The sequence below is a fragment of the Dermacentor albipictus genome, chromosome 3 (genome assembly GCF_038994185.2).
Source record: "Dermacentor albipictus isolate Rhodes 1998 colony chromosome 3, USDA_Dalb.pri_finalv2, whole genome shotgun sequence".
NCBI lineage: Eukaryota > Metazoa > Arthropoda > Arachnida > Ixodida > Ixodidae > Dermacentor > Dermacentor albipictus.
Window position 1 is genome coordinate 60,211,071 of NC_091823.1, and position 23,482 is coordinate 60,234,552.

General features: G+C 44.4%; 1 protein-coding gene across 3 annotated transcripts in view; it reads right to left on the reverse strand.

Moving 5' to 3' along the window:
• The window catches only part of LOC135898757 (salivary peroxidase/catechol oxidase-like), a 133,794-nt gene that overhangs the window by 11,263 nt on the left and 99,049 nt on the right, over positions 1 to 23,482 (reverse strand). For all 3 annotated transcript variants that reach the window (XM_065427890.1, XM_065427891.2, XM_065427892.2), the window contains exons 7-13: positions 21,021 to 21,188; positions 18,988 to 19,089; positions 17,571 to 17,693; positions 16,025 to 16,266; positions 13,894 to 14,026; positions 12,798 to 12,925; positions 9,922 to 10,124 (exon numbers count right to left, since the gene is read on the reverse strand). In XM_065427890.1, the coding sequence (XP_065283962.1) occupies positions 9,922 to 10,124; positions 12,798 to 12,925; positions 13,894 to 14,026; positions 16,025 to 16,266; positions 17,571 to 17,693; positions 18,988 to 19,089; positions 21,021 to 21,188 (1,099 nt within the window). The remainder of the gene's footprint in view (positions 1 to 9,921; positions 10,125 to 12,797; positions 12,926 to 13,893; positions 14,027 to 16,024; positions 16,267 to 17,570; positions 17,694 to 18,987; positions 19,090 to 21,020; positions 21,189 to 23,482) is intronic.

Genomic DNA, 23,482 nt, shown 5'->3' on the forward strand with positions numbered 1-23,482 from the left:
CTGATTTCGAGAACAGACGCCTTTCTTTCGAAGGAATGCAAAATTATGGAAAGCTTGTTCCCGTGTCCACTGGGCGACTTTACATAAGTTCAGAAATATTTTTATTCCTATGGGCGATGAAATTTCTAACGTCCGTACGAGAGGCGCAAACGTGGTACTGTTCAGCGACTCCCAGGTGGCGTTAACGTCGCTTAGCCTCACGAAAATGAAAACATTTAATGCTATTATAGCTTATGAGGCACTCACAGAGCTCACAAATGCAAACCATGGTGCAGCACGCAATAAAATTTCAGTGGATGCTGGGACATTATAATATTCCAGGGAACACCTGCAGCCGATGCAACAGCACATGTACTATATCTCTCAGCAGGGGCGTAGCGTAGGCTTATGGGGCTTCAGCCCCATAAGCCTAAAAAGTGAAGCCCCCCCCCCCCCCCCCCCGAAATGTTTTCGTTCTGTCCATGCACCGCCGACCAAAGCAACCCCCGGCGCCGGAAATCATTCTGGATTTTGTCTAGAATATCTCTTTCACGCTCGAAAAGACCGCTCGAAAAGACCTGCCGCGAAAAGTCGGGCTGGATTTTGTGGCAACGCCCATGCACCGGGAGTCACGTAACGCAAGGAACCCCATGCGAGTGCAAAGTTTCAAGGGCTTTTTAATGGCGAACGGGCTCGTTGCGGCATCCCACGGAGGCCGCAAAATCTGCGGAGCGTATGGATTTCAATTCTGAAACTTTATGGGTGTGAAGTTCTCATAAACTTTTGATGTGAAAGGCGCATTGACATGTCCAAAGTTGTGCGTCAGGTTTTCAAATCCGCAACTTTGTGGGTTTAATGTTCCTATAAACATTTGACGCCCAAGGTACATTGACTTTTCTGAAGTCGTACATCGGAGCATGCAACGAGACAAGCCAAATCAACACACTATCAGACAAGTTGACGAAGCACGCAGCTAGGTCCGGTGAGACGAAGCATTGTAGTGGTGTATCCGTGCCCGTCATGTCAAAGAAAAAAATCGAATCGGAGAAAATGGAGCTGAGCAGAAGAGGCACCCCCCAGGGGTAAGTCATCTCACCGCTCCTCTTCAACATCACAATGGTCGACCTCTCAAGACACGTAGGCAAGGTCCAGGGCATCAGTCACACGATGTACGCGCACGACATCACTGTCTGGTGCACGGGTGGCAGTGACGGACAAGTCGAAGCCGCTATCCAGGAAGCTGACGACACTACAGAGCGCTTTATAACCGGCACTGGACTTCGGTGCTCCCAAAGAAATCGGAGCTCCTTCTCTACAGCCCAAGTGGAAAGGCCGCAAGCCACAGAACTGGAAACCCCCAGCTGAAATTGACATTAATCTCTACACCAAGTGCGGAGATCCCATTCCCAAAGTCGCGTCCATTCGAATCTTTGGAATGACACTCGAAGGGGCGGGCACGAATAGCATCACCATTCACAAACTAGCAAAGAAGATGGATAGCGTCATCGGTCTAATCAGGCGGGTAGCTAACAGAAGGAGAGGCCTGAGCGAAGAGAATCTGATAAGGCTAGTCTACGTTTCCCTGTTATACCATTTCGCGTACGTAGCGGCCATGCACGTCTGGATGAGGGCCGAGCGAGACAAGCTAAATGCCATGATAAGGAGGGGGATCAAGAGCGCGCTCCGACTACCAAACTACACACGCACCGACCGACTCCTGCAGTTGGGTATTCATAATACCCTGGAAGAAATTGCAGAAGCACAAAAACGGGGACAGGTTCTCAGGCTCTCCAGCACCGGGGCGGGTAGACGACTCCTAACAGAGATGGGCGTCGCCTCGGCCACTGTCGAAGACGCCTACCGGGGCCTTCCGAAAGAGCAGAAAGATAACATCATCATATCGCCCGCCCCGCGCAATATGCATCTCTAGCGCAACGTAGAAAGAAGGAAGGCCAGAGCGGTGGCGCTCTATATATACGCCGCGCGACAGAACTCCCTGGCGACAACTGCTTCGTTGACGCGGCCCAGTATGGCAACAGCAACAATTTCACGGTAGTGTCAATCAACCACAGGGGGTCGACCGTTAACGCCGCTTTGGTACGAAGCATGTCGTCGCGTGCGGCCGAGCAAGTTTGCATTGGCCCTCCTGGACGACAAACAGGCCAATATCTTCAGCGACTTCCTTTCGGAATGTAAGAAGCTTGCAAAAGATCAAGGATTCAAATTTGTCTGGGTGAGCAACGGGAAAACTCTTGTCCGGAAAAGTGGAGGTGCATCGCTAATTAGTATCAACCAGAAAGAGACCTCGGTAAATTAGCGTAATGGCCTCCTTTGACTGATTTCGTGAGTGGAATATTCATGTAGAAACTGCTAAGAGTGAAGCACAATTGAACCACGAACTTAGTTTGCTGCATGTTAATATCAGAAGTTTGAACGAATACTGGGATGAATTAGGATTGAAGCTCAAGACTGCTGCGGTTCCGTTTGATGTTATTATTTTAACCGAAGTTAATATAGATGCTTCGAGAAAATGTACATGGTGTTCATAAAAAAATGTGTGGATGACGAATAGAATTGATGTTAGTTTTATTCATGCAGAGACGGTCACTCTGTCTATTTCGAAAGAAAATACACAGTACACTTTATGCGCAATACATAGGCCACCGAATATGAATGCCAGTGCATTTCTAGATGAGCTGTATACTTTTTTTCTATAAGTACATGAATGAGAAGCACTTCATTATTGCGGGGGATCTTAACATAGACATTATGAAAGAGACAAAAAGTATCCCCGCTGGTTACTTCAATTTGCTGGCAGAATTTGGAATCGTTAGCACAATTAACGAATGTACAAAAGAAGAACACTTAGGTGCTAATATAACAAAGTCATGCATTGACCACATAATAATTCGTTTGCAAAACCAGCAATATACTTCCGGAATCATCAAGCAAAAACTAGCCGATCATTACTTTGTAGCGGTTGCAATTATGTCTAGCGATCATAGAACTGACGAAGGCATTATTAGAGGTTCTGTTTTAGATAACAAAAAAGTAGAGCAATTAATTCATAACGTTAACTGGAGTTCCCTTCTAAATTTGGATCATATCAGCTTATACGAGAACACTGTTGAAATACTTCGCAATATCTATGAACAGTCGGCTAAATCTGTTAATATTGCTACGGCACAATATGTGCGATCACGAAAGGCCAGCAGTGTGAAGACGACGACGACGATTAGATGCTAGCGCGGGCTCTTGCCTCTTGGCCTAGCGCAGCGTATTTTCCTTGTAAATATATTTGTACATAGCTTTTCGTCTGCGTCATCCTACGTAACAATATCAAAATAAGAAGCCCAGATAAGAAATGGATAACTCATGAAATAGCAGAGTTGTGCTGCGCGAAAGATAAGGCATGGCGGAAATGCAGGAAACTAACTGAAGATAAAGCGCTAAGAGATGAATATCGCGCACTGCAGAATCAAGTGACGGCTAAAATGCGACAGGCGAAAAGATCCTTTCTCACGCGACAGTTTTCACTGAACAAATGTGACGGAAAGAAAACGTGCGAGATAGCGAATGAACTAATGGGTAGGCAGAAAAAGGCTTCCATTGATGAAACAGTAAAAAAAAATTTCCAAAGGAAAATTTGAAGGTGCTATGTGATAAATTTAATAATGTGTTCTTAAATACAACAGAAAAGTTGTGAACCATAACAGTCAGTAGTCCTGTACCATACCAACCAAAACGAGCATGTGCGCATACAGCGTACCTACCCCTCATATCAGCGGATGATCTATGGAGCATTATTTGCAGAATAAAACAGTTCAAACCACCAGGATATGATGGCATTCGTCTCAGAGATTTGCACAGGAACTTTGGCGTTTTAAAAGACGTTCTTCTGAACATACTGAACGGCATATTTGAAACTGGTGATATACCCGACAAACTTAAAATATCTGTTGTCAGGCCTGTGTAGAAACACGGCAAGAAAGGCAACTTAATAAATTATAGGCCCATTGCAATACTGTCGTCGATAGCACATATTACGGAAAAGCATGTTGCATACGTTGTGCAATCATTCTGTGAAAAATACTCTTTGAACAATGCTGCGCAATTTGGCTTTACAAAGAATAGAAATACGACAACGCTTCTCGAAGAATTTTCTGATTATGTTTACAATGCAATACAAAATAATCACGTTGTGTTAGCCCTATTCCTGGATTTAACGAAGGCATTTGACACGATACACCATGCGTTACTACTTGAAAAATTAAGTTCACTTGGTTTTTGCGGTCATTTTAAAAAGTTTTTGAACAGTTATTTTAGGAACAGGTTGCAGTGTGTAAAGCTTGATAATACGTACGGACATTTGAAGAATGTTACTTTCGGTGTACCTCAAGGAAGTACACTCGGCGCACTGCTATTTAACGTTTATGTGTCTGATTTGGGTCTATTGCAGACTAAGTCAAAAATATTTCAATACGCTGACGATACAGCGCTCGAACTTAATGTCACCGACTATTGTACTGACGTTAAAACGTTTCAGCCAGTTATAACTGCAGTAATCGATTGATTCTCGCAAAATTTTATTTTCTTAAAACTTCACAAAACGAAGCTGACATGTTTTAAAAACCCCCACAAAACAGTTGCCTTAATGCAACCACTGTACTTGCACTCATCCCATTGTTACCAAAGTGATTGCGAAGCCATGCGAATAGAGCGAACAGTTCAATATCTGGGTATCTATTTCGACCAACATCTCACTTGGAACGAGCACATCGTTTACCTCTCTAGAAAGATTAGGGTCATTGCGGCCATGTTGTATCACCTTCGGGGGAAATCTCCGCTTCACCTTACAGGAGTTATCTACACAGCATTAGTGGAACCTGTTTTAAAATATGGTATTACATTATATGGAAACTGCTCGGAATATAAGAAGCAAGCATTAAATGTCATACTAAAACGAATCGTGAACATTATATCTTACGGTACCAAATTACACTCGCTTGGCATGAAAGAGAAATACGTTGAGTTAGGCATCCTACAGATTCGTGAGCTGTTTTATTTTGTTGTGTTGACGCGGTATTATTATTCAAATGAATATAAAACTCCTGTAAAAAAGATGATACATTGAGGAAAACAGAACATTTTGTTAAACCACGGGTCTATAGTAATTATGGTAAAAAGATGCGCAATTACTATATGCCAACTATGTTCAATGAAATTCCTGATGATCTATATCTTGCAAGCTACAAGAGAAAGATGATGACTGGTTTAAGAGATTGGTGCGTAAATTTATTGCCTTGTGTATAGATTTACTTGTTTTGTATGTTATCTTGTGCTGTCAGATTTATCGGCAATGTCGTGTATAACATAAAATGCATGTATATGAAATTATTTTCTTAGATTCTCCACCTGCTGCCTGACCAGCCAACAAGCACAGCATGCTTAGGCAGGTCAGAATTTATGTATGTGTATGCTGTATTGACAAATTAACTTTGAAACTTTGAAACTTTCGCTCCAGGGCAGCCATCCGCGCCTTCAGCGTTGGCGCCATGTGTGAGGGAGCCTGTCGCATCCTCGACGGCAAACGCATCGCCACCCACACTCTCACGTGGTTCCCCGCTCACATGGGATCCATCATTGGAGGCCCCACAAACCTCAACGAGCTGGCCCACTCCAAGGCGCGAGGTCTCGCTTTCCGCTACCATGGAGAACTCCAACGCCGGCTCGCAGTGGTGGAGAACAGAGATCAACCGACCACATACAATGAAATTGCACAGCCCTTTTATCTCGTCAGGAGAGTCTTTCCCCTTCCCCACAAGAAGTTAAATAGAGCGCAGCTAGGCATTGACCCTGAGATTATTGCAAACAGGCTCGTATCCCAGCGCGGCTTTATTCCACAAGCTTTATTCCGATACCTATGCCACTAGTTCTTGCAGGCACTGTAATGACATCGCTAGCCAAGACCATATGCTCTGGCGTTGCACCTCGTTACGAGGCACAGGACAAATAAATGAGGACAAGTAGCTCTCCGCTATCAAGAGCCCCGATGCCGGGGCGCAACTATGGGCTGTCCAAAGGGCCCACGATGCGGCGGTCGGGCATGGCCTGACTGTGCCAACGTGGGAGCGACCCGCAGCGCGCTGAGTCGCGTACCACAGGACCTTCATTAAAGTTTTGCATCCATCCATCCATCCATCCATCCGTCCGTCCGTCCGTCCGTCCGTCCGTCCGTCCGTCCGTCCGTCCATCCATCCATCCATCCATCCATCCATCCATCCATCCATCCATCCATGCATCCATGCATCCATCCATCCGTCCGTCCGTCCGTCCGTCCGTCCGTCCGTCCGTCCGTCCGTCCGTCCGTCCGTCCGTCCGTCCATCCATCCATGGAAACATAGGATCCCACAAAGGAAACAGGGAGGGAGCAAGCTGACAACTGCCACCGAGAGGGGCACACTCCCTACTTTTTCGGGAGGAGGGAACGAAAAGAGGAGAAGATAGGAAACAAAGAAATGGCATAGGAAATAGGAAATAAACAGGTGAGCGTGACACGGACAAAAGAAAATAGGAGCACGGAAAAATGTCTGCACACGGGAGGCTAAATCAATCTTCTGCATTAAAGTTAGCAAGGCTATATGGGCCTGGTCGCGTTGAGCAGCACTCCCTCTCTGAAAGAGGCGATAGTCAAGGGTCGTACACTTGAGTCCAATCAGTCTATATTCCTTAATTAGCAGTGCACATTGTGTGACGAATGCGGGAAACTCTAATTTGAGGTGTTCAAGTGTCTCACAGGAGCCACAGGACGTACGCGACGGACTGTCTACACGTCCTTGACAATACAAGCATTCGCGCACCAACCCAGAGCCAACTCTTAATTTCACTAACAGTGCTCTAACACTACGAGGCAAGCCACGACCACGGACACGGGGAGGGAACGAGCCGTTTGCAACATGTTGGTCTGGGTGCTGCTTTAGGAGGTACCGGCAATTAACACACGGGTGTTGTCAATCATACAAGAAATTTCTGGGCAGTCACTCCCGTTGTGAGCCCAAGTTGTAGCGAGAGAATCAGACTCTTCATTTCCAGCAATACCCACGTGCGAAGGTATCCACTGGGCAATGAGGGACACCCCAGAAGAAGTAATTTTGTAGGCGGACTCTATTATACTGCGCAAAATTGGGCTATTCGCATCCTTTCTCAACAGCCTGTTAAGGGCAGCACGGGACTCTATAAAGATGACGGCCTTCGATGTGCTTATTTCTTCCTGTAGGTATTTCAGAGCAACATGAACCGCTGCCAGCTCCGCAATTGTTGATGAGGGTGGATGAGGTATTCGAAACACCCTTCTTATGTCAATTAAGGGTAGAAGAAAGATAATGGTGTATTTCTCATCGTACTGTAAATCCAGGATCTATGACTTGCCGGTGTCAGCGAGCCCTTTGTGTTTTTGTGTTAGGTTCTCTTTTTCTTGTCTCAATTTAGCGCCATTATGACTTTCTCACGTTATTTTTTTATGCGTTATGCTGTGAAATTCACTATTTCTGCATAGTAATCACACTTTATCAGAGATCGCGCGCTAGTTCCGCATCGCACGTGATACGCATACATTTGAACCTTTTTTTCTAGCGGATTTTCTTCCCCATTTTCCCCTTGCCAGGTGTATAGAGTAGCCAAGCGGCAGCGAGCATAGTTACACACCCACCTTACTTTCGTTATTCCTTTCCTAGTGTGCAGTGAGGATTTCTTTTCATTGAATTTCATTGAAATTGCTGCCTATCCTTATTTATTTATTTATGATTTTGTCTTTTTCAGTGTGCGTTTAGCTAGGGATACAACTGGTTCTTGAGTGGACAAACTTTCATCTTTGTTGCAGGCTATACAGAACAACAACAAGCAAAGCAGGCATATACACGAACAGCTTTAAAAAATACCTAACGAAAAAAAAAAACCTATCTGCCATAGCACCCATGTCGAATAACCTCAGGTGACGCATATGGCATCCTATATGAAAACCCGCATATTCGCATATGTCATATATATGGGACTGTTGGACGGGGGAGTTATGGGGCATATCGGCGTTTTCGATATGGATGCCTTCCTTCCGATTCACTACTTTCCCAGGGTATAGCCGACTATTTGAGTCATGTTGTTTAACCTTCCAAAGCAAGAAAGCAAGACTGGTGCTATGATAGATGCCGTTGTGGATGGCTCTGGAGTTATTTTTAGTACCTGTGCGTTTCAATGTGCACCCGAATAAGAGTACATGAGAGTTTGTGCGCTTCAAGCCCATGAGAATGTGACCGCTCAGGCCGGGAATTAAACCAGCAACGTCGTGTTCAGCAGCATGTTATCGTAGCCACTTAATCACCCCGCCTGGACCCGACGTATAGCTAAACACCATTCTTATGTGTACGATTTCAGCAGTGATAAAGTACCCGATATCCGGCAAGTTGAAACTGTACTCTTACCTCTGGTTAACCTCCCTGCCTTTCTCTGCATTATTTTTTCTCTCTCTGGACTCTTGATTCGGCTAAGCCACGTGATCGATATGACAAAATATTTACAGCTCATTGAGTGGACTGGAAGCCGCCTGCTCTGCGTAGTGTCTGAAGCTCTCTTCAGGAAGAAGCGAGAACTGCTCATTTGAGTATTCCTTTGGAATTAGTTGATGCGCAGCCGGGATTCCCCATGATCCTTCGGGTTTGGGTTAGTATAATCGCGCTGACGCACCTGCTGATGGTCGAAACGTGAGAAAAACAAGGTGGGTAATCTCAACACCACGCATTCACAGTAATAAGGTAACCAAGTCGCCAAAAAAGCTATTTTAAGCTGTTCGGCTTCCTTTTAGTACAGTTTCAACATACTGCAATTTCCTGGCTTCTGATCGTGCTTGGCTTTAATTTTCTGCCGAATGAAAAGAAATTCGAGGGGTTTCTCCTCTAGAAATAACGTTGACAAGGATGTAAGTTTGAACTAGTTAATTTCACATTAACTATGGTGAAGCAGCGCAAATTACATGAACGAAAAGAAGACGTAACAAACAGAAACATACGCATGCGTGCTAACTTCACTTTCCTTGCTTACACGTGCATATATGTATGAGGCAGAGAAAAACCACGATATTGTAAACAGAATATAAAATTATATTGTTAAAGCCGGATTTGTTCTGCCTAGGAAATGGCACTCTTTTCAGGAGAAGATGAGCGATGGCGTGCTCACGCACTTGTGGCCCAATGAAAGGATCTTTCTGGCTTCAGCAAGTAGCCGTATGATTAAGTCTTTCTCTGATTCACTATTTCTGTGTTTCCAAAGAGTGGCTCACCTCGGCAACCTCAGAAACGTGTTTTAAAATTCTCTTTCACTGCCTTACACACGTTATACTTGTGCTCCTTTATTCTCGCATTGAAGCAGTGACGAGTATTCCTTATGCAATGGCTAGAGTATACGACGCTGTCAGCACTGGTGAATAAGAAGTTCTTGTGGTTTCTTGTGCCCCCACGTTTTACTGAAAGAATCGTGTTCGCGTTTGTCCAAAACCTGGAAAACTTGTCGGATGCATAGAAAACGACGTCGATTCCAACTCGCGTTCCATTCTTTCTGAGGTTGTGTGACGGTTTGTGCACACAAAGAAGCCGCACAAAGCTTGTTTCCTTTCTGTCATAATTTGTTGATCCCACTCGACTTTTATCTTATGTTCTGAGCATACTTTTCACCACAGCCACAAGGAGGAAATGCGGATAATGTGCTCTAACTGGGAACTGGCCAAAGGCGACAAGAATGCGATGAGCTCGCGGATGAGGGTACGCGTAAAGGAGCGCGACGAAACCACGATCCTCTCCAAGCTCCTTAAATTTTATGCTAGTAAGCTAACCTCCCCGAGACATCAAAGATGACACAGTGTAGAACACACATGAAAGTTTCTCGTCTTTCGCTTACTTGTAGATCTGCGAATAGCGGAATGCCGTGCCGTTGTTAAGCCATGGCTCGAAGTCGGCGAACGTATGTGCACGTGGCAGTCCGCACCACTCTCGGAACGAGTTGTACCCTGGCACGCCATGCTCCCGGGCGCGCTGAAGGTTGATGGCGATAAGGTCCTTGCCGAACGGCTCCTCGGGGTTTTGGAAGAGATGGTTGGTTACCTGCAACAGGCGGATATTGGAAATTGTACAAATAGGTGTGAGCTGTCAAAGCGTGCTTCGCGCGGATTGACTGGATTGTGATCATTTGTAATGCTACATTCGTGCTGACACACAGGGAGAATGAGATTCAAAATTAGTTTCAGGGCAGTCTACGGCGCCCTTCTGGCACTGATTACAGAAACGCTCATAATAACAGCCATATTTCTATGTTAATCAGTATGTTCATGTAACATTTATCACTCATAGCGTCTTAGCTCCTACAGTATTGAAACAGAGTAGCAGGAGGCACGGGCTTCCAACATCTCCAACTCATGCCTCAGCTAACTGTATCTATCTACAGCAATATTTCGTCACCAAAGCTTATTTACCACTTGTGGCTACTAGAATGGATACGACTATGAAAGCATTAAAAGAACAGTCAACGGCCATCTTCACTTTGGTCATCTTCATTATCCACTGTTCAGCAGTCTCTCTTTTCAAGACATTGAATGCGGAGGAGCTGCCGCAGCAAACATTATAAAACTTTTTATGTGTAGCACATTGTATAGACTAGCCCAGCAAAAGAGATGTCGAGGAGCCTATATATATATATATATATATATATATATATATATATATATATATATATATATATATATATATATATATATATATATATATATTGTGCAGATAGTCTTGCTTCTGCAGTGACCGGCGTATTGACTTCAGTGCGTGGATTTAAGAGGACATTCACTACATTACCTTACTGAAGTTTCTGTGCGACGGTAGGTTGCATCTATCTATTTAATTGTTGTACCATTATTGACCATTTGGCAATAGCATGCAGAGGACTGTCAGAGAAAGACCTCGGTCATTAATAATCGTAGAGCCTTTTTTTTTGGCGTAGAGCACTTTCCAAAGCTATCCAGTCGGGAATATTGCACCTTACTTGCTGAAATATTGACTCTCGCGGCTTGTGTTACAAGCAAAAGTGCGTTCACAGCAGCGAGTTAAAACTATTGATTGCTCGAATACTTGGTGCCAAGCGCTTACTGTGACACCCATTAACACCAAAATGACATGTTTGTTTGGTCTGCGCACAGGCATTTAACATGACTATCGCTGTTACAATTCTAAATACGTGCGCGCAGGCAATGCATATTTATACACAGTATGCACAGTAATATGTATGCGAAGTAAAATGATTTATCTGCCATCCACAAAAGCAGAAGGTTCATTGAACGGCACTGGTGCTGTGGACATCAACGGCAGCGGACGCCTCAATGTGATGACAAGGCGCATGAAATGCATACAGTACACTTGTACTTTCAACCATAAGTAATTGGGTAGCACAGAAGAAGAAGTTTATTTTCGTTTGCACATCAGACGGAGGATGCTCAGAAGAATAGCGAAAATGACTTTTCTCTTGATGGGGTGTGAGCATCCTTGGATGGCAACACAGCGGTCGGTTCGCACGTGAAAAACGAACAGTCCTTGACAGACATATCACAATTTATAAATAAACATATGTACCCAATGAGAGAAGAACATGTAATAGCTATACAAATGCTAATAAATCAGCAGAAAATAAACTTCTTTGTATATACAAGGACATTGTTTTAAATTTTTCTTAAGTAAATAAGAAGTATTACACAAAGCTTTATTTGCATGCAGGAACAACTAAAAACTAGAAATAGAGAAACTCCTAAAACATATGCTCAAATTGAGCGCAAGACTGTAACCATGGCATCTTGTATTACGTACAAGTGTCCCAGTATTCTGCACATCGGAAAGGCGGAGTCACCCTATGTCCTCAGGATAAATAGCACACCGCACAAGGCTGGTTTCGGCCGACACACAAGCGTACGCATCACGCACTGGGTTCTCGAGGAAGTTATAGCAGCTTTAGAAGGTTAAAGACAATATTATAATCAGTGTAATGCGCATAATGCATCTCACAAAACCAATAAAAAGAAAGACGACGCAAAGTGCAAATAGCATAGCGTTCCTTTTTTAAATTAATTGTCGGCTACAAAAAAGCACCAACATTTTTACCCAATAACGAGCGATAAAATCAGAATAAGCATACAAGAAATAAAGCCATCAAGATACAAGAGCCTTTCAGGACGAGTTCGAGTGAACATTGCGCAACTCGTGAAACAGCCACTGTGCCATAGGCCGAATTGACAAAGCTCTTTGTTCGCAAGAGCATTTTGCCATGAAATCGACTTGCCTCAGTGAGCGATTGTAGATGGGATGGGAGGGACAAGTTCACTCCTTCGCATTGCCATAATACCTTCCTCCTTACCTCTACTTTCTTCATTTACATTCCTTAACCCCCTCTCCCCGCATAGGAGTAGCAAACTGGACTCGTGTCTCGTTGAACTCCCTAGCTTCCCTTCCTTCTTTTCCTCTTTCCCCTCCTTTTTGCCATTCGCCGGAAGGTTTCCCTAATTATAATTCTAACAGTACGATTCACTAGTATCGATTCTTATGAACACTTCTAGCGTAAGAATACTTCTGTGGAATAGGGGGAAAACATATTGCCCAAGAAATTTTGTTCCTTCCTTCCGAATTCACGACATTATCAGCGGGAGAACTTAGATCAGTACTTCAACACAACATGCACAACCGCTTTGCAACATCGCTATGATAATTGTCTAAGACATCACTATTAAAATATGGAAGACATACCTCTTGCGTGACGAATGGATCGTAGGTTTGGGCCGGTGTGTTTATAAGACCTCCGGCCAATTCGTCGAGCTTGCCCGGCTGATAGACGATGAACGGCTGCCGCAGTAGGTTGCGCAGAAAATCCTCTCCTGCAGAGCCATCAGGTATCGTGTTAGATTTTTTTTTGCCTTTTACCAAAAAGGCTGTGGCACAACGTTCACAAAAGCAAGGGACGCGTTGGGCAAGTTTCTGTAATTGTGTTTAGGGGCACCCTAACTTTCCAGTCCTTGCTATGGCTCGAAGTAGCTGAATAAGTAGGCTTATTGCACGTCACAATGTAAATATCTAATAATGTTCATAACGCTTAACGCGTATCAGCATCTTAAGTTATGCACTGATATGGAATCGTAGCAGTCACACCCACACACGAACACACACACTAAAGTGCTGGATTCCACATAAGACTTTAAGCATTCGACATGTTTGTCAGTGATTTGACATATTTCGATTAGTATTCCTTGCCTTAATAATCGGAACATAATAGGAACATAAGGATTCTAGCAATGTGTTTTATTTCCCAATTCGCCCCTTAAGAAAGACGTCGTTACATGCTGAATTGCATTTAGAATCAGTTTGGTCTGGGTTCTTATCGCGGGTAATTGTATATAGTAGAAATTACTTGTCAGAAAGAGAATTGAATTCTGCAACGTTTATTTATCACTTCTTCCAAGTGTTTTGCTTACACGTGCGAACTTCCAATGCTCTGTCGCTCACACTTCCACGGTGACATGCGTTGGGCAAATTAAGAATTAAACTATAACAATCACAAAAAAATGAATTAACCAGCCAATAGCAATGCGCGGGCCTTTCTTATACAAACATACATTTATTTTACTTTTTTTATCACCCTAGGCGCCAAGTTGCTCATTCCGGCTATTACGACAGCGCAATGACATACAACTCAATAACGAAGAGTGAGAACAATGAAGACTGAAATGTACCGCCAAGAAATTCGGCATTAGCATGCTTTTCCACGTGAAGAAAGTGCTACTTCCAGCTAGTCATTTACCCAACACTGAAGCAAAACACATACGCAAACAGCATGTACAATTCTTACCGATGAATTCGTGGTACTTGTTGTAGCGCCTGACCATACCCTGGATGAATGTATGTCCGAACCTGAACGCGGCTGATTGGAAGGAGTTGGAGAGTGCCAAGTTGACGTCGGGATCGTATCCGTGCCAGTAACCCTGCAATGAGAACAAACAATTCAGTATACTTACCACAGTCTCGTACTATAAAAGTGGTTTACTACCGGCTGTCTTCGTGCCGTCATACAAGATACTTTTTAACAATATCGGGTGAACTGTTTTAGAGCAGCATGCTTGCGCAAGAGTGACGATAAAACGAGTTTTCGATAAATCCTGTATCAAACTATCACTATTGTCATGGCATCGTTTTCGCGCGAAGCGAGCTCGCTCTACCAAAACGTTTGTGAAGAGAGATCGAAACAGAGAAAAAGGAGCAGCCCGGAATTTAACCAGATTTAACCAGATTTCCGTTTTTCGTCCCTGCACGGGGTGAGAGAAAAAGGAATTAGAAAGAGGGAAGAGCTGGAACAAAATAATTAGGAAGTACTACCGCCGTTTACTGAGTCTGGCGGATCTAAAAAAGCAGGATGGTGCTTTAATTGTCTGGAATATCATGTTGCTTCATTGTTCAAAGATCACCTCTTCCGAGAGAGATTGGTCGTCTAACTTGCTGAGTGCAGCGGTGAGTCAGCGTCATGGCACAGAGGAATGACAGACTCTGGCAGAAAATACACTGCACACTTACACACGGACGGCTTGTTCCCGCCGATGCTTTCGACTGCAGTTATCATCCTAGCGGAAGCCGCCACCACCAGTTTCAATATATCCCACTGAATAGCGTACGTGAAAATCGTCACTTTGAGAGCGAGGTTGGCCCATCCTATTCTCTTGTACTACGTGCGTCTTGAAGGGGCAGCGCAATATTACGAAGACAGAAGGCAGGAACACACAAGGCAGCGCTGTCCTGTGTGTTCCTGCCTTCTGTCTTCGTCATATTGCGCTGCCCCTTCAAGCTGTTCAACCAGTACCAACTTGCCCAAATGTCGATCCTTCTACTGTACTACATGCGTCGCAGAAAGCCGCCACCGAACCGCGCAAGCTTCACCGACTACTTTAGAATGTACGATGATGAAAGCATCAGCAGCAGCAGGACTTAAGGGGGGCGATTGCATTCGAAGGTCGCCGACGGTGCTCGATTCTACCGATGCTGATTAAGTGCTGCTTTGTTTCCTGAGCACAAATTCTCCCGGAGGAAGTTCCGTTCTTCGCATTCGCCTTGTTGTCTAGTGTGTCTGCCCGTGCATCGTCCTTATCTAGCGACTATATCATCTGCATGAAGACTGTGGAATACAAATATGATTTATGTCTGCAGGTTAAATACTAAATGAATAAAAGCTTAACGACCCAAACAAAACACTATAAAGATATAGCAGTGTTGGTGGGTGCATATCGAATAAAAGAAGCTTAGTTATAATTTACAAAAAATAATATATAGCGAAACTAGGTTACCATGTATACTGGACTATTGCTCAAACTTCGCCCATATCAACCAAATTATTCTGGACTCGTATTCACATCACGTGTGCAAAATTTCGCCAAGAACGATGTAGGACATCGGTACCTACTGGAACTTATCGATAAAGGTGTCTGTCAAAGAAATTATTACTGAACTACTCCGTTTCCAGCATATAAATTTCGAAGTGCATTTCCGTTCCGCCTCAAATGGTAAACACCTTGCGGTAAAGTCGCAATGGTATTTACTTACAGATATATATTTTATACCGCTACCACAACGAAAAAGAAAGCTCTCTTGCTATGCAGTCATCAGCTCGACATGATCATTGATTAAGGCTGGAATAATATGTCCATTACAATGCCTTCATACTCCGAGCAGATTTCATTGTTCGTTGTTCGTTTCGTTGTTCGTCAGAGGGCGAGCCACCCAACAACGTTAGCAAGAGGATGCACCTGTTGAAGATTTGCCTGAGGAACGGAATCGAACAAAGAGAATCTATGTGTCAGAGTCGGCCTGCCTGAAGTTTCATCAAACTTCCGTGCATTTAGGTGATCCCTGTCTTTTGAAGCACTTCAGCGCTAACCTCCGGAGTGCAAGAAGCTTGCCCCGCTGCATTTGCATTCCACCACATGGCAGCTCACCTCCTTTAGTAGCGTGAGGTTGTATCGGACCATAAGCTCTTCGCCGACGACCATGGGAAGGAACTCGTTGTAGGTAATGAACTGGACGGCGGCTGCCATGATGTGCCGCGTCTCGTGGTAGATTCGGTCGTCGTCCCAGTGCGGGTTCAGACGTGCCAACTCGTCGGCCATGCGGTTGTGGTCTCGCAAGTAGAAAGTGTGCAGCACCGTCAGATGGATCTGCTCGTTGACTCGCTCGTCGCCTGCGATCAAGGAGGCAAAGTAGAACGCTTTGCAATAACAGCGCAGAGAGGGAACCACTATGACTTCCCGCTTCTTCGTGAACCAGATGCTCTTGCGCAACTTCTACGGCGTTTGGCCGCCGGGCGCCGAAAGAGCGGTCTGCCCGTTGTGCTTCTAAGCTACACCTAAGGAAGCGAAGACAGGCTTTTAAGACTACGCATACGGGTGTTTTAATAACGAAGAAAGCTGCGAGTACACGCTGAGTTACGGTTGTGAGCTTTAGCCTTGATGGTCAAATGCGTTTTATCTTTAACTGCGTTTTGCACGCTACAATTCTGCACCTCTGTTTGAAATTTTCAGAGCAGCTGGTACAGAGTCTACGAAAAACGAGCTTCACGAAGCACTTAAATGTCAAATGAACACAGATGATTAGTCAAGGGTGCAGGAAATTATGAGATCTTAGCTTACCTCTTCGGGAAAGTTCTGCATGTAAAGGTTACTGGAACGTCCTTCATTAAGAGGGCTGGTATTGGAGTCCGCCGACTCATTAGTCATTTCATTCAAACTATTTTTAATCCTTTTTGTGTCAGCTCAAATATCAACAGTCAGATTCATCCTTGCACATCAGTGCCGCCTCTATCTACACGCTTTAAATTCCGCCACAGAGTTGAAGAGGAACAGTGCCCACCATGCTCCCCGCATTACTGCGCAGAGCTTAGGTATCGGCATGACATCGAACTGATCCTGCAGTACTGGCTGATCTCACAGGCCAAAGTATGGGTACATTGTTATCGTAATCCATCAGCAGATGGTATCACCAACTTATCGGTGATAAGTTTTCGCCACTTATGATTCTGCTAGATACTTTGTATTTTATCATAGCGTCTACAGGTATTCGACCATTACTCATCGTGTTTATTGCTGCGTAGGAATAAACACGAAAAGTGGCCGTGATATCAAGGAGCAGGAAAGAAGTAAATGAGCTTTCGAGTGAAAGTTTCCGGTCGGTAATTGCTACTTGCATAGAAACAAGATTTGTCTAAGGTGCATGGCAGCATTATGTAGCTTATAAGCAGGTACAGTTATGGTATTACCAAGAATTTTCTGGGCCCTGTCAGACGTGATTGGAACACGCCCGGCAAATCTTATGACTATATGAATGGAGTACCGGGCGACAATCTCACGGCTGTGTAGTAGACTTACCACTGTATAATATGCCATTCAATAATTTATCCAGCGATACTGACAGCAGTCACTAGGGCTAAGGGAGGTGCGTTTTTATGCAGTATTGCCTGGGAAATTGTACAGGAAACAGAGGTCTTACCAGCAAGAAAGCAGAAAAGATGCCGAGGACGGGCGATGCAGTCTCGTTCTGGGTTCTCGGACTCCGGCGGCAGCATCGGCTTCAGTCCCAGATCGCGGAAACGATCCCAGACCCTCAGTTGTCCTTAATTGCAGACATCAATGCACAGTGTTTTTATCGAAACAAAGAAAATGGCAGAAGTTCAAGGGAAATGCTGTTCTGTATTTCCTACTTGACTGATACAGACAAAAACAAAGCATAGCTCTGAAACAGAAAAGGCTGTTACATTAAATGTGCTAAGTTAGGTATTTGACGCAGAGCATGAGAATGATAGAACTTACAAATTTGTCACCTCGCTTAAAGCTATGTGGCACAGAATTGGTTCGCGAACTGGTTTTTTTAAGCGGAAAAGATTGACCGGTATCAATTTTAATTACCCATATTATATTATAGGGCGATGGGACTTTTGGTCACCCACTCAAAGTTGTAGAGCAACGACCAAGGAGAGTTTTAACGTAAGAATTTTCAAATAGTTTGTTATTACAGGAGGTCGCAAAGACTAAAGTCTCGTATCGCCATGCTGGCACGAGGCGAGCTTCGCTGCCAACAAGACACGCGCGATCCTTGGCGGTAGCCATTCGGTTCGGGATCGGCTGGCAAATAGCGCAAATAATAAGCATGCTTGACCTGCCATACCTTATGGTAGAACAAGTGGAAGCACTGTTAAAAAAATTGTTTAGTATATGTTGCCAAACCATAGAAACACACTCCTTATTCTTGTAGAGGCTTTGATATTTGCGTTCCACGAGTAGGCGTGCAGTCTAGAAAACAAAGGCGCCGCATGTCGTGGTCAGCAGAGCCTACGCGCCTCCATTTTGACAAGGCGGCGCGTGCGTGTTTCTGGCGCTCTTCGTGCAAAGATTAAATGCGAGCACGTACCGCCAAGAGTTACTCCTGTCTATGCAACCACGAACCAGTCGGTCGGTCCCTGAGAAGTATGTTATTAGTTCCGTACAGTCGCTCAAAATGTTTTCCAATACGTTTGTAATAGCACTAATTTTTCAGTGGTCCACCGTCTCCTGAGCAGAAATAATGTAACGATTATAATCTAATGCTATTTCTTTTTCCGATTCGTTAGTAGTCCGAATGGCCCTCCACCTATATCTCATCACCACGATCGCTAGCTCATGTATGGTGGGCGATAAGAAAAACAAAATAGCATCAAGCGAAAGGAATTCTTACATTACGCCGGCCCTGCTTGTATACTTTGGTGGCACGTGAAGAAACTCGTCGCGTGATACTGCTCTATTAACAGTAATTTTGCTTATGAAGCCATAATATTACTTCTGGTATAGGTAAAAGTACTAGCGGATTAAAGAACTGGTTGGGAAAGAGAGCACTTACAAGAGAGAGTTCGAATGCTCAAGTGAAAACTCACCTCGATGGAAGGATCTTAGTCTCTTGGCCAGAGCGTCCGTTGATCCATATATGAAGTTCGCATCGATAGAATGGGTCAAAATGTTGATATGAGACCGTGGACCTTTAATGGAGAGACAGTGGTATTAAACTGCAGTAGTATAAAATTTTATTATTGTATTGATGCATTATGGGCTGTCAGAGCTCATAAGTGAAGTCATTTGTGCCATTAGATTATTTGTGGCGCCGTGGAAACCCCTTCTAACAAATAAAGTGTCAGCCACAAAAACTTGTTTAAAGCGATACACAGCACTAAGCAAGCACAGACCGCCTGTACGTAAAGTACGTCAACGTGTCATACTGGAACACTATGTTTGAAACAACTCTTAAACACAATAAGAGAACAGCAACATACGAAAGCATCGAAAAACAGTCTTCCAGTGCTATAAAGCATACGCCTACACATATGTTTAGCTTGCTGAAATGCATCGCCATCTATCTATGGCATCAAAAGCATCGTGTGTATCGCAGGGACCAATGAACTTACAGCCCAACGTGAGCCCGCTATCAATTTTTGTTTTTGTAATGCCACTGCTTTTATTACAACATACTCTCACGTGCAGTGATCACGCTAAGGCGTAAAGAAAGATTGGAATTATGAGTGGGATTGGAAAAATACAACTGCTTTTTTTGGAGAAAGTCATAGATAGCTGCGAGCACGGTCGATCGCAGAGTCAGACCACTCAATTCCGTTCGCTATTCGTCATCCTACATTGCAGCGCAGTCGGTGGTGCTCGTGCATATTTGACGATGCACTACGATATGCGTGTCGGGCGTGCCATCTGAGTTTGCAGGCCTCCCTCGCAATCTTATTGGTGACTAAGTACATGAATTTTCCTATAGCTAGAGCGCGTCCGGTCCCAGAACGATTGTATTATGACACTTAGAGCTGTGCCCAAGTGATCACAAGGGCCAGAAAAACAAAATAACGCACACCCTTAATCACAAAGCTGTTGCATATGCTCAAATCATACTGGACGCGCCAAAGATGGGCGAAATAGGCTGTTTTTCGATCACTTGACCCATTCAACATTCCGACAAGTTTGCTTTCCTGTACACGTGAGTTGTTGTGCAAAAATGCATGTTATTGCCACCTTCAGAAGTAGGCATAAAGGGGCGCAAGAAAGATCTTTATGGAAGGTTTCTTCTAATACTAACGTCACGAGTGTATTAAAGGTGACTAATGCACAATAAAGCATCACTTCGTGTCCCGTAACTTGCATCAGATCAGATCATGGTTTTTCCAAGTAAAACCCTGTAATTAAATAATGAAGTTATTTGCCAGGCTTGAACGAAGCTTTAAAGAAATAAAGTGCAGCCGTATAAGATAATGCGAGAGCGCGTTTATGTAGAGCTTTTGCCAGAAAGCACATTTGCGCTGAATGCTCATATATTATACGTTTTTTATGACTATTCTTGCCTCGGAACGCGTGACACAGCGTGCATATGTGAAGTGTGTGGTATGTAACAACCGAAGCATAATGAAGCAGAAAAAGCGCGGATCACCTTAATTACTGTTTGTGCACTTCCATTTTATCGTCTTCTTATGCCGTAGAGCATTTGTTCAGGTTATGAAATTTGTCTTTTGTCTGGTGATAGGATGATGTTAGCCTTGTTGAGAAATTTGTACCACTGCATTTTGTCCAATACATAACACTGGTGAAGTCGCCGTTTACACAGCGTCAGAGCGATGCTGTAACTACGGTGATCACATTACAATAGAGCGAAAGAGAATCGCTCTGCAGTTAGTTTCGCCTCACCTACCATTAGCCTACACTTGTTGCCTGCTAAACTTTGCGAACATACAAAGAAAATAGCAACAAGAATAGCAATGCCCCTGTAGGCACTCTGTGAACAGCAGGGGTGCGACAGCTCAATATATATATTGAACTATCGTATCGCGTGTTTTGTATCCCTCTATAAAGGAATACAAAATTTAGAACCACATTCTGGGAACACATGCACTGGTGTGGACGTAAGTAGCAGTGCGAATACCTAGAGCACAACCCGGGCGTTGACCTGCTAGGGACCTCTTGAACTCGATGCAGGTTCTGCCGTACTGACCATAGAAGGGGTCATCCCGAGGCACCTCGATGGTCATACATAGCGGATGCTGGTACTTCTCTGGGACATTGCAGCACTCGAAATCCAGGTCTCTCTCGTCTGCATCGCAGAAACATCAGATATATGATATTTTAATGAAGCGATATTCGTGAATAAATTCATGCACAAATTCTCATGCTTGAATAAGTGAGAACGGTATATGAAGTAAGTTGCGCGGTAGCATAAGGCATCTTTACCCGAAAATGCTGTTGTTGTTGTTGTTGTATGATGTGTGGAGCCAACACGTGCTCTTGTGAAGACGCTGTTTACAAAACACTGCAAGGCTTAAATCATTCTACAGCGAAATTCAAGCGAGTTTCAGCGCCTCTTTTCGCCTGTCCTAGAATTTTTGCTCCTCCGCCTCACTCCCACTGCCTATAAACCTCCCAAGCTATTCGTCCACGTAGTTCAGTAGAAAGAATGGGGGTGCGCCATTAGCTAATAAAAACTACTGGCGGGTCAGGTACAACATGAACGCAGAGGACACTGACAGAGGCGTAATACAGATTCATGCTAATACTACTTGGGAATTCGGCAATACATGCATTTGTACAGAATAAAACATTTCCGTCGCACCCACTATATATATATATATATATATATATATATATATATATATATATATATATATATATATATAGTGGGTGTGTAGTTACCTATACAATGGTAGCTAAAGGTGAACGATGCGACCGAAATGTTTTATTCTGTACAAACGAATGTATTGCCGAATTTCCAAGTAATATTAGCATGAATCTGTGTTACGCCTCTGTCAGTGTCCTCTGCGTTCCTGTTGTACCTGACCAGCCAGTAGTTATATATATATATATATATATATATATATATATATATATATATATATATATATATATATATATATATATATATATATATATATATATATATATATTGTTACAGTACATTTGGACAGGAGCGTGCGCGTAAGAGGGAGACGCAGAGGAAGTGGTACTCTTGCGGCTATGACCTTTGCACCAGTCTGCGCGATTACCCCTAACTTTTCCCCATGTGAATAGTTAAATAGTTGTAAATATATTTGAGCATCGGGCTTCCTCTTCGTAACATTTGGTGGAGGTGCCGGGTAACGACTCAGAACGGAGCTTCGCAGTGGACGCCGCTTCGGTTCTTCACCGATGTCGCAGGAGCCGGTTCCTAGTTCGCCTATTTCTGCGCCGACTATGTTAGCTGTCGTACTCACGCATCCGCGTGATCCAGGAACCTTCTGCGGCACCGATGGCTCCGACGTCGACGACTGGCTGAAGATGTATGAGCGGGTGAGCAGCAACAACAAATGGGATCCCACAGTGATACTGACGATCATAATATTTTTTTACTAGGCGGGAACTGCGCGAATGTGGTAACCACGAAGAAGAACTCTGTGACAAGGATACCTGCAACCAGAAGCGGCGAGATCTCTTCGAAAAACCACTGGGTCGGAAGGTCATCGCCAAGAAAGAGTTGGCATCACGAGTGCATACATACACCGGAGGCTACGTCGCCTATGTAATTGACGTGCTAGAGTCTGCCGCAATACCGACGCTGAAATGTCGGATTCGGAAAGAGTTAGGCATGCCTTAAAAGATATCACCAATGACGCCTTCAATTTACTCATCTGTAAGAACTGCAGTTTGGCTAATGACATGATCATGGAGTGCAAGCGTTTCGAGAGCTTGAAAAGCTGTCGTATTTATCAGTCATTTGCATGACTCCTCAATACGGCTACATCATCGTCTTGTGAAGACCGACAGGACTCTCCTTCGAGGCAGCAGACTTCAGAGCAGCTGACGAAAATCGTGCGCCGTGAGCTGGAAGCCATGTGTAAGCCACGGCTATGTACCCATCTGTCAACGATACATGCGCGCCTATGGTTCTCCTTGTTCAACCTACTGTGCGCCAAGAACTCGCCGATGTCGGCTTGCAGTCAATGGACCATGGCCAGTTCCTGGCCAACCGAACGTCCTTCGCTGGTGCATACTCAAAATAAATGGATCCCTCGAGGTTATCGCAACATGGCAGAGTGGCGAACACCAGTAGCCCGAACTATTTGCTTCAGTTATTGCAGCGTTGGTCACGTTTCCCGATACTCTCGCAATCACTAGCCCTCGATGCCGTTCTTGAACAGCCCTCGTCCAGACAGCGGTTTTCACTATGTCCAGCCGCAATCAGAGCCGAACCTGCACGCCACTGATGGTACGACCGCATGGCGCCGTCGGCAACCGTCACCGAGTAGTCGCCAGTCGCATTCGCCGCAATATCGTCGCCTGCGGTCCAGGTCACCGCAGTCCCATCAGGCGTCGCCGTCATTCCGACCTGGGCGCATACCTTCGAAAAAATAAAAG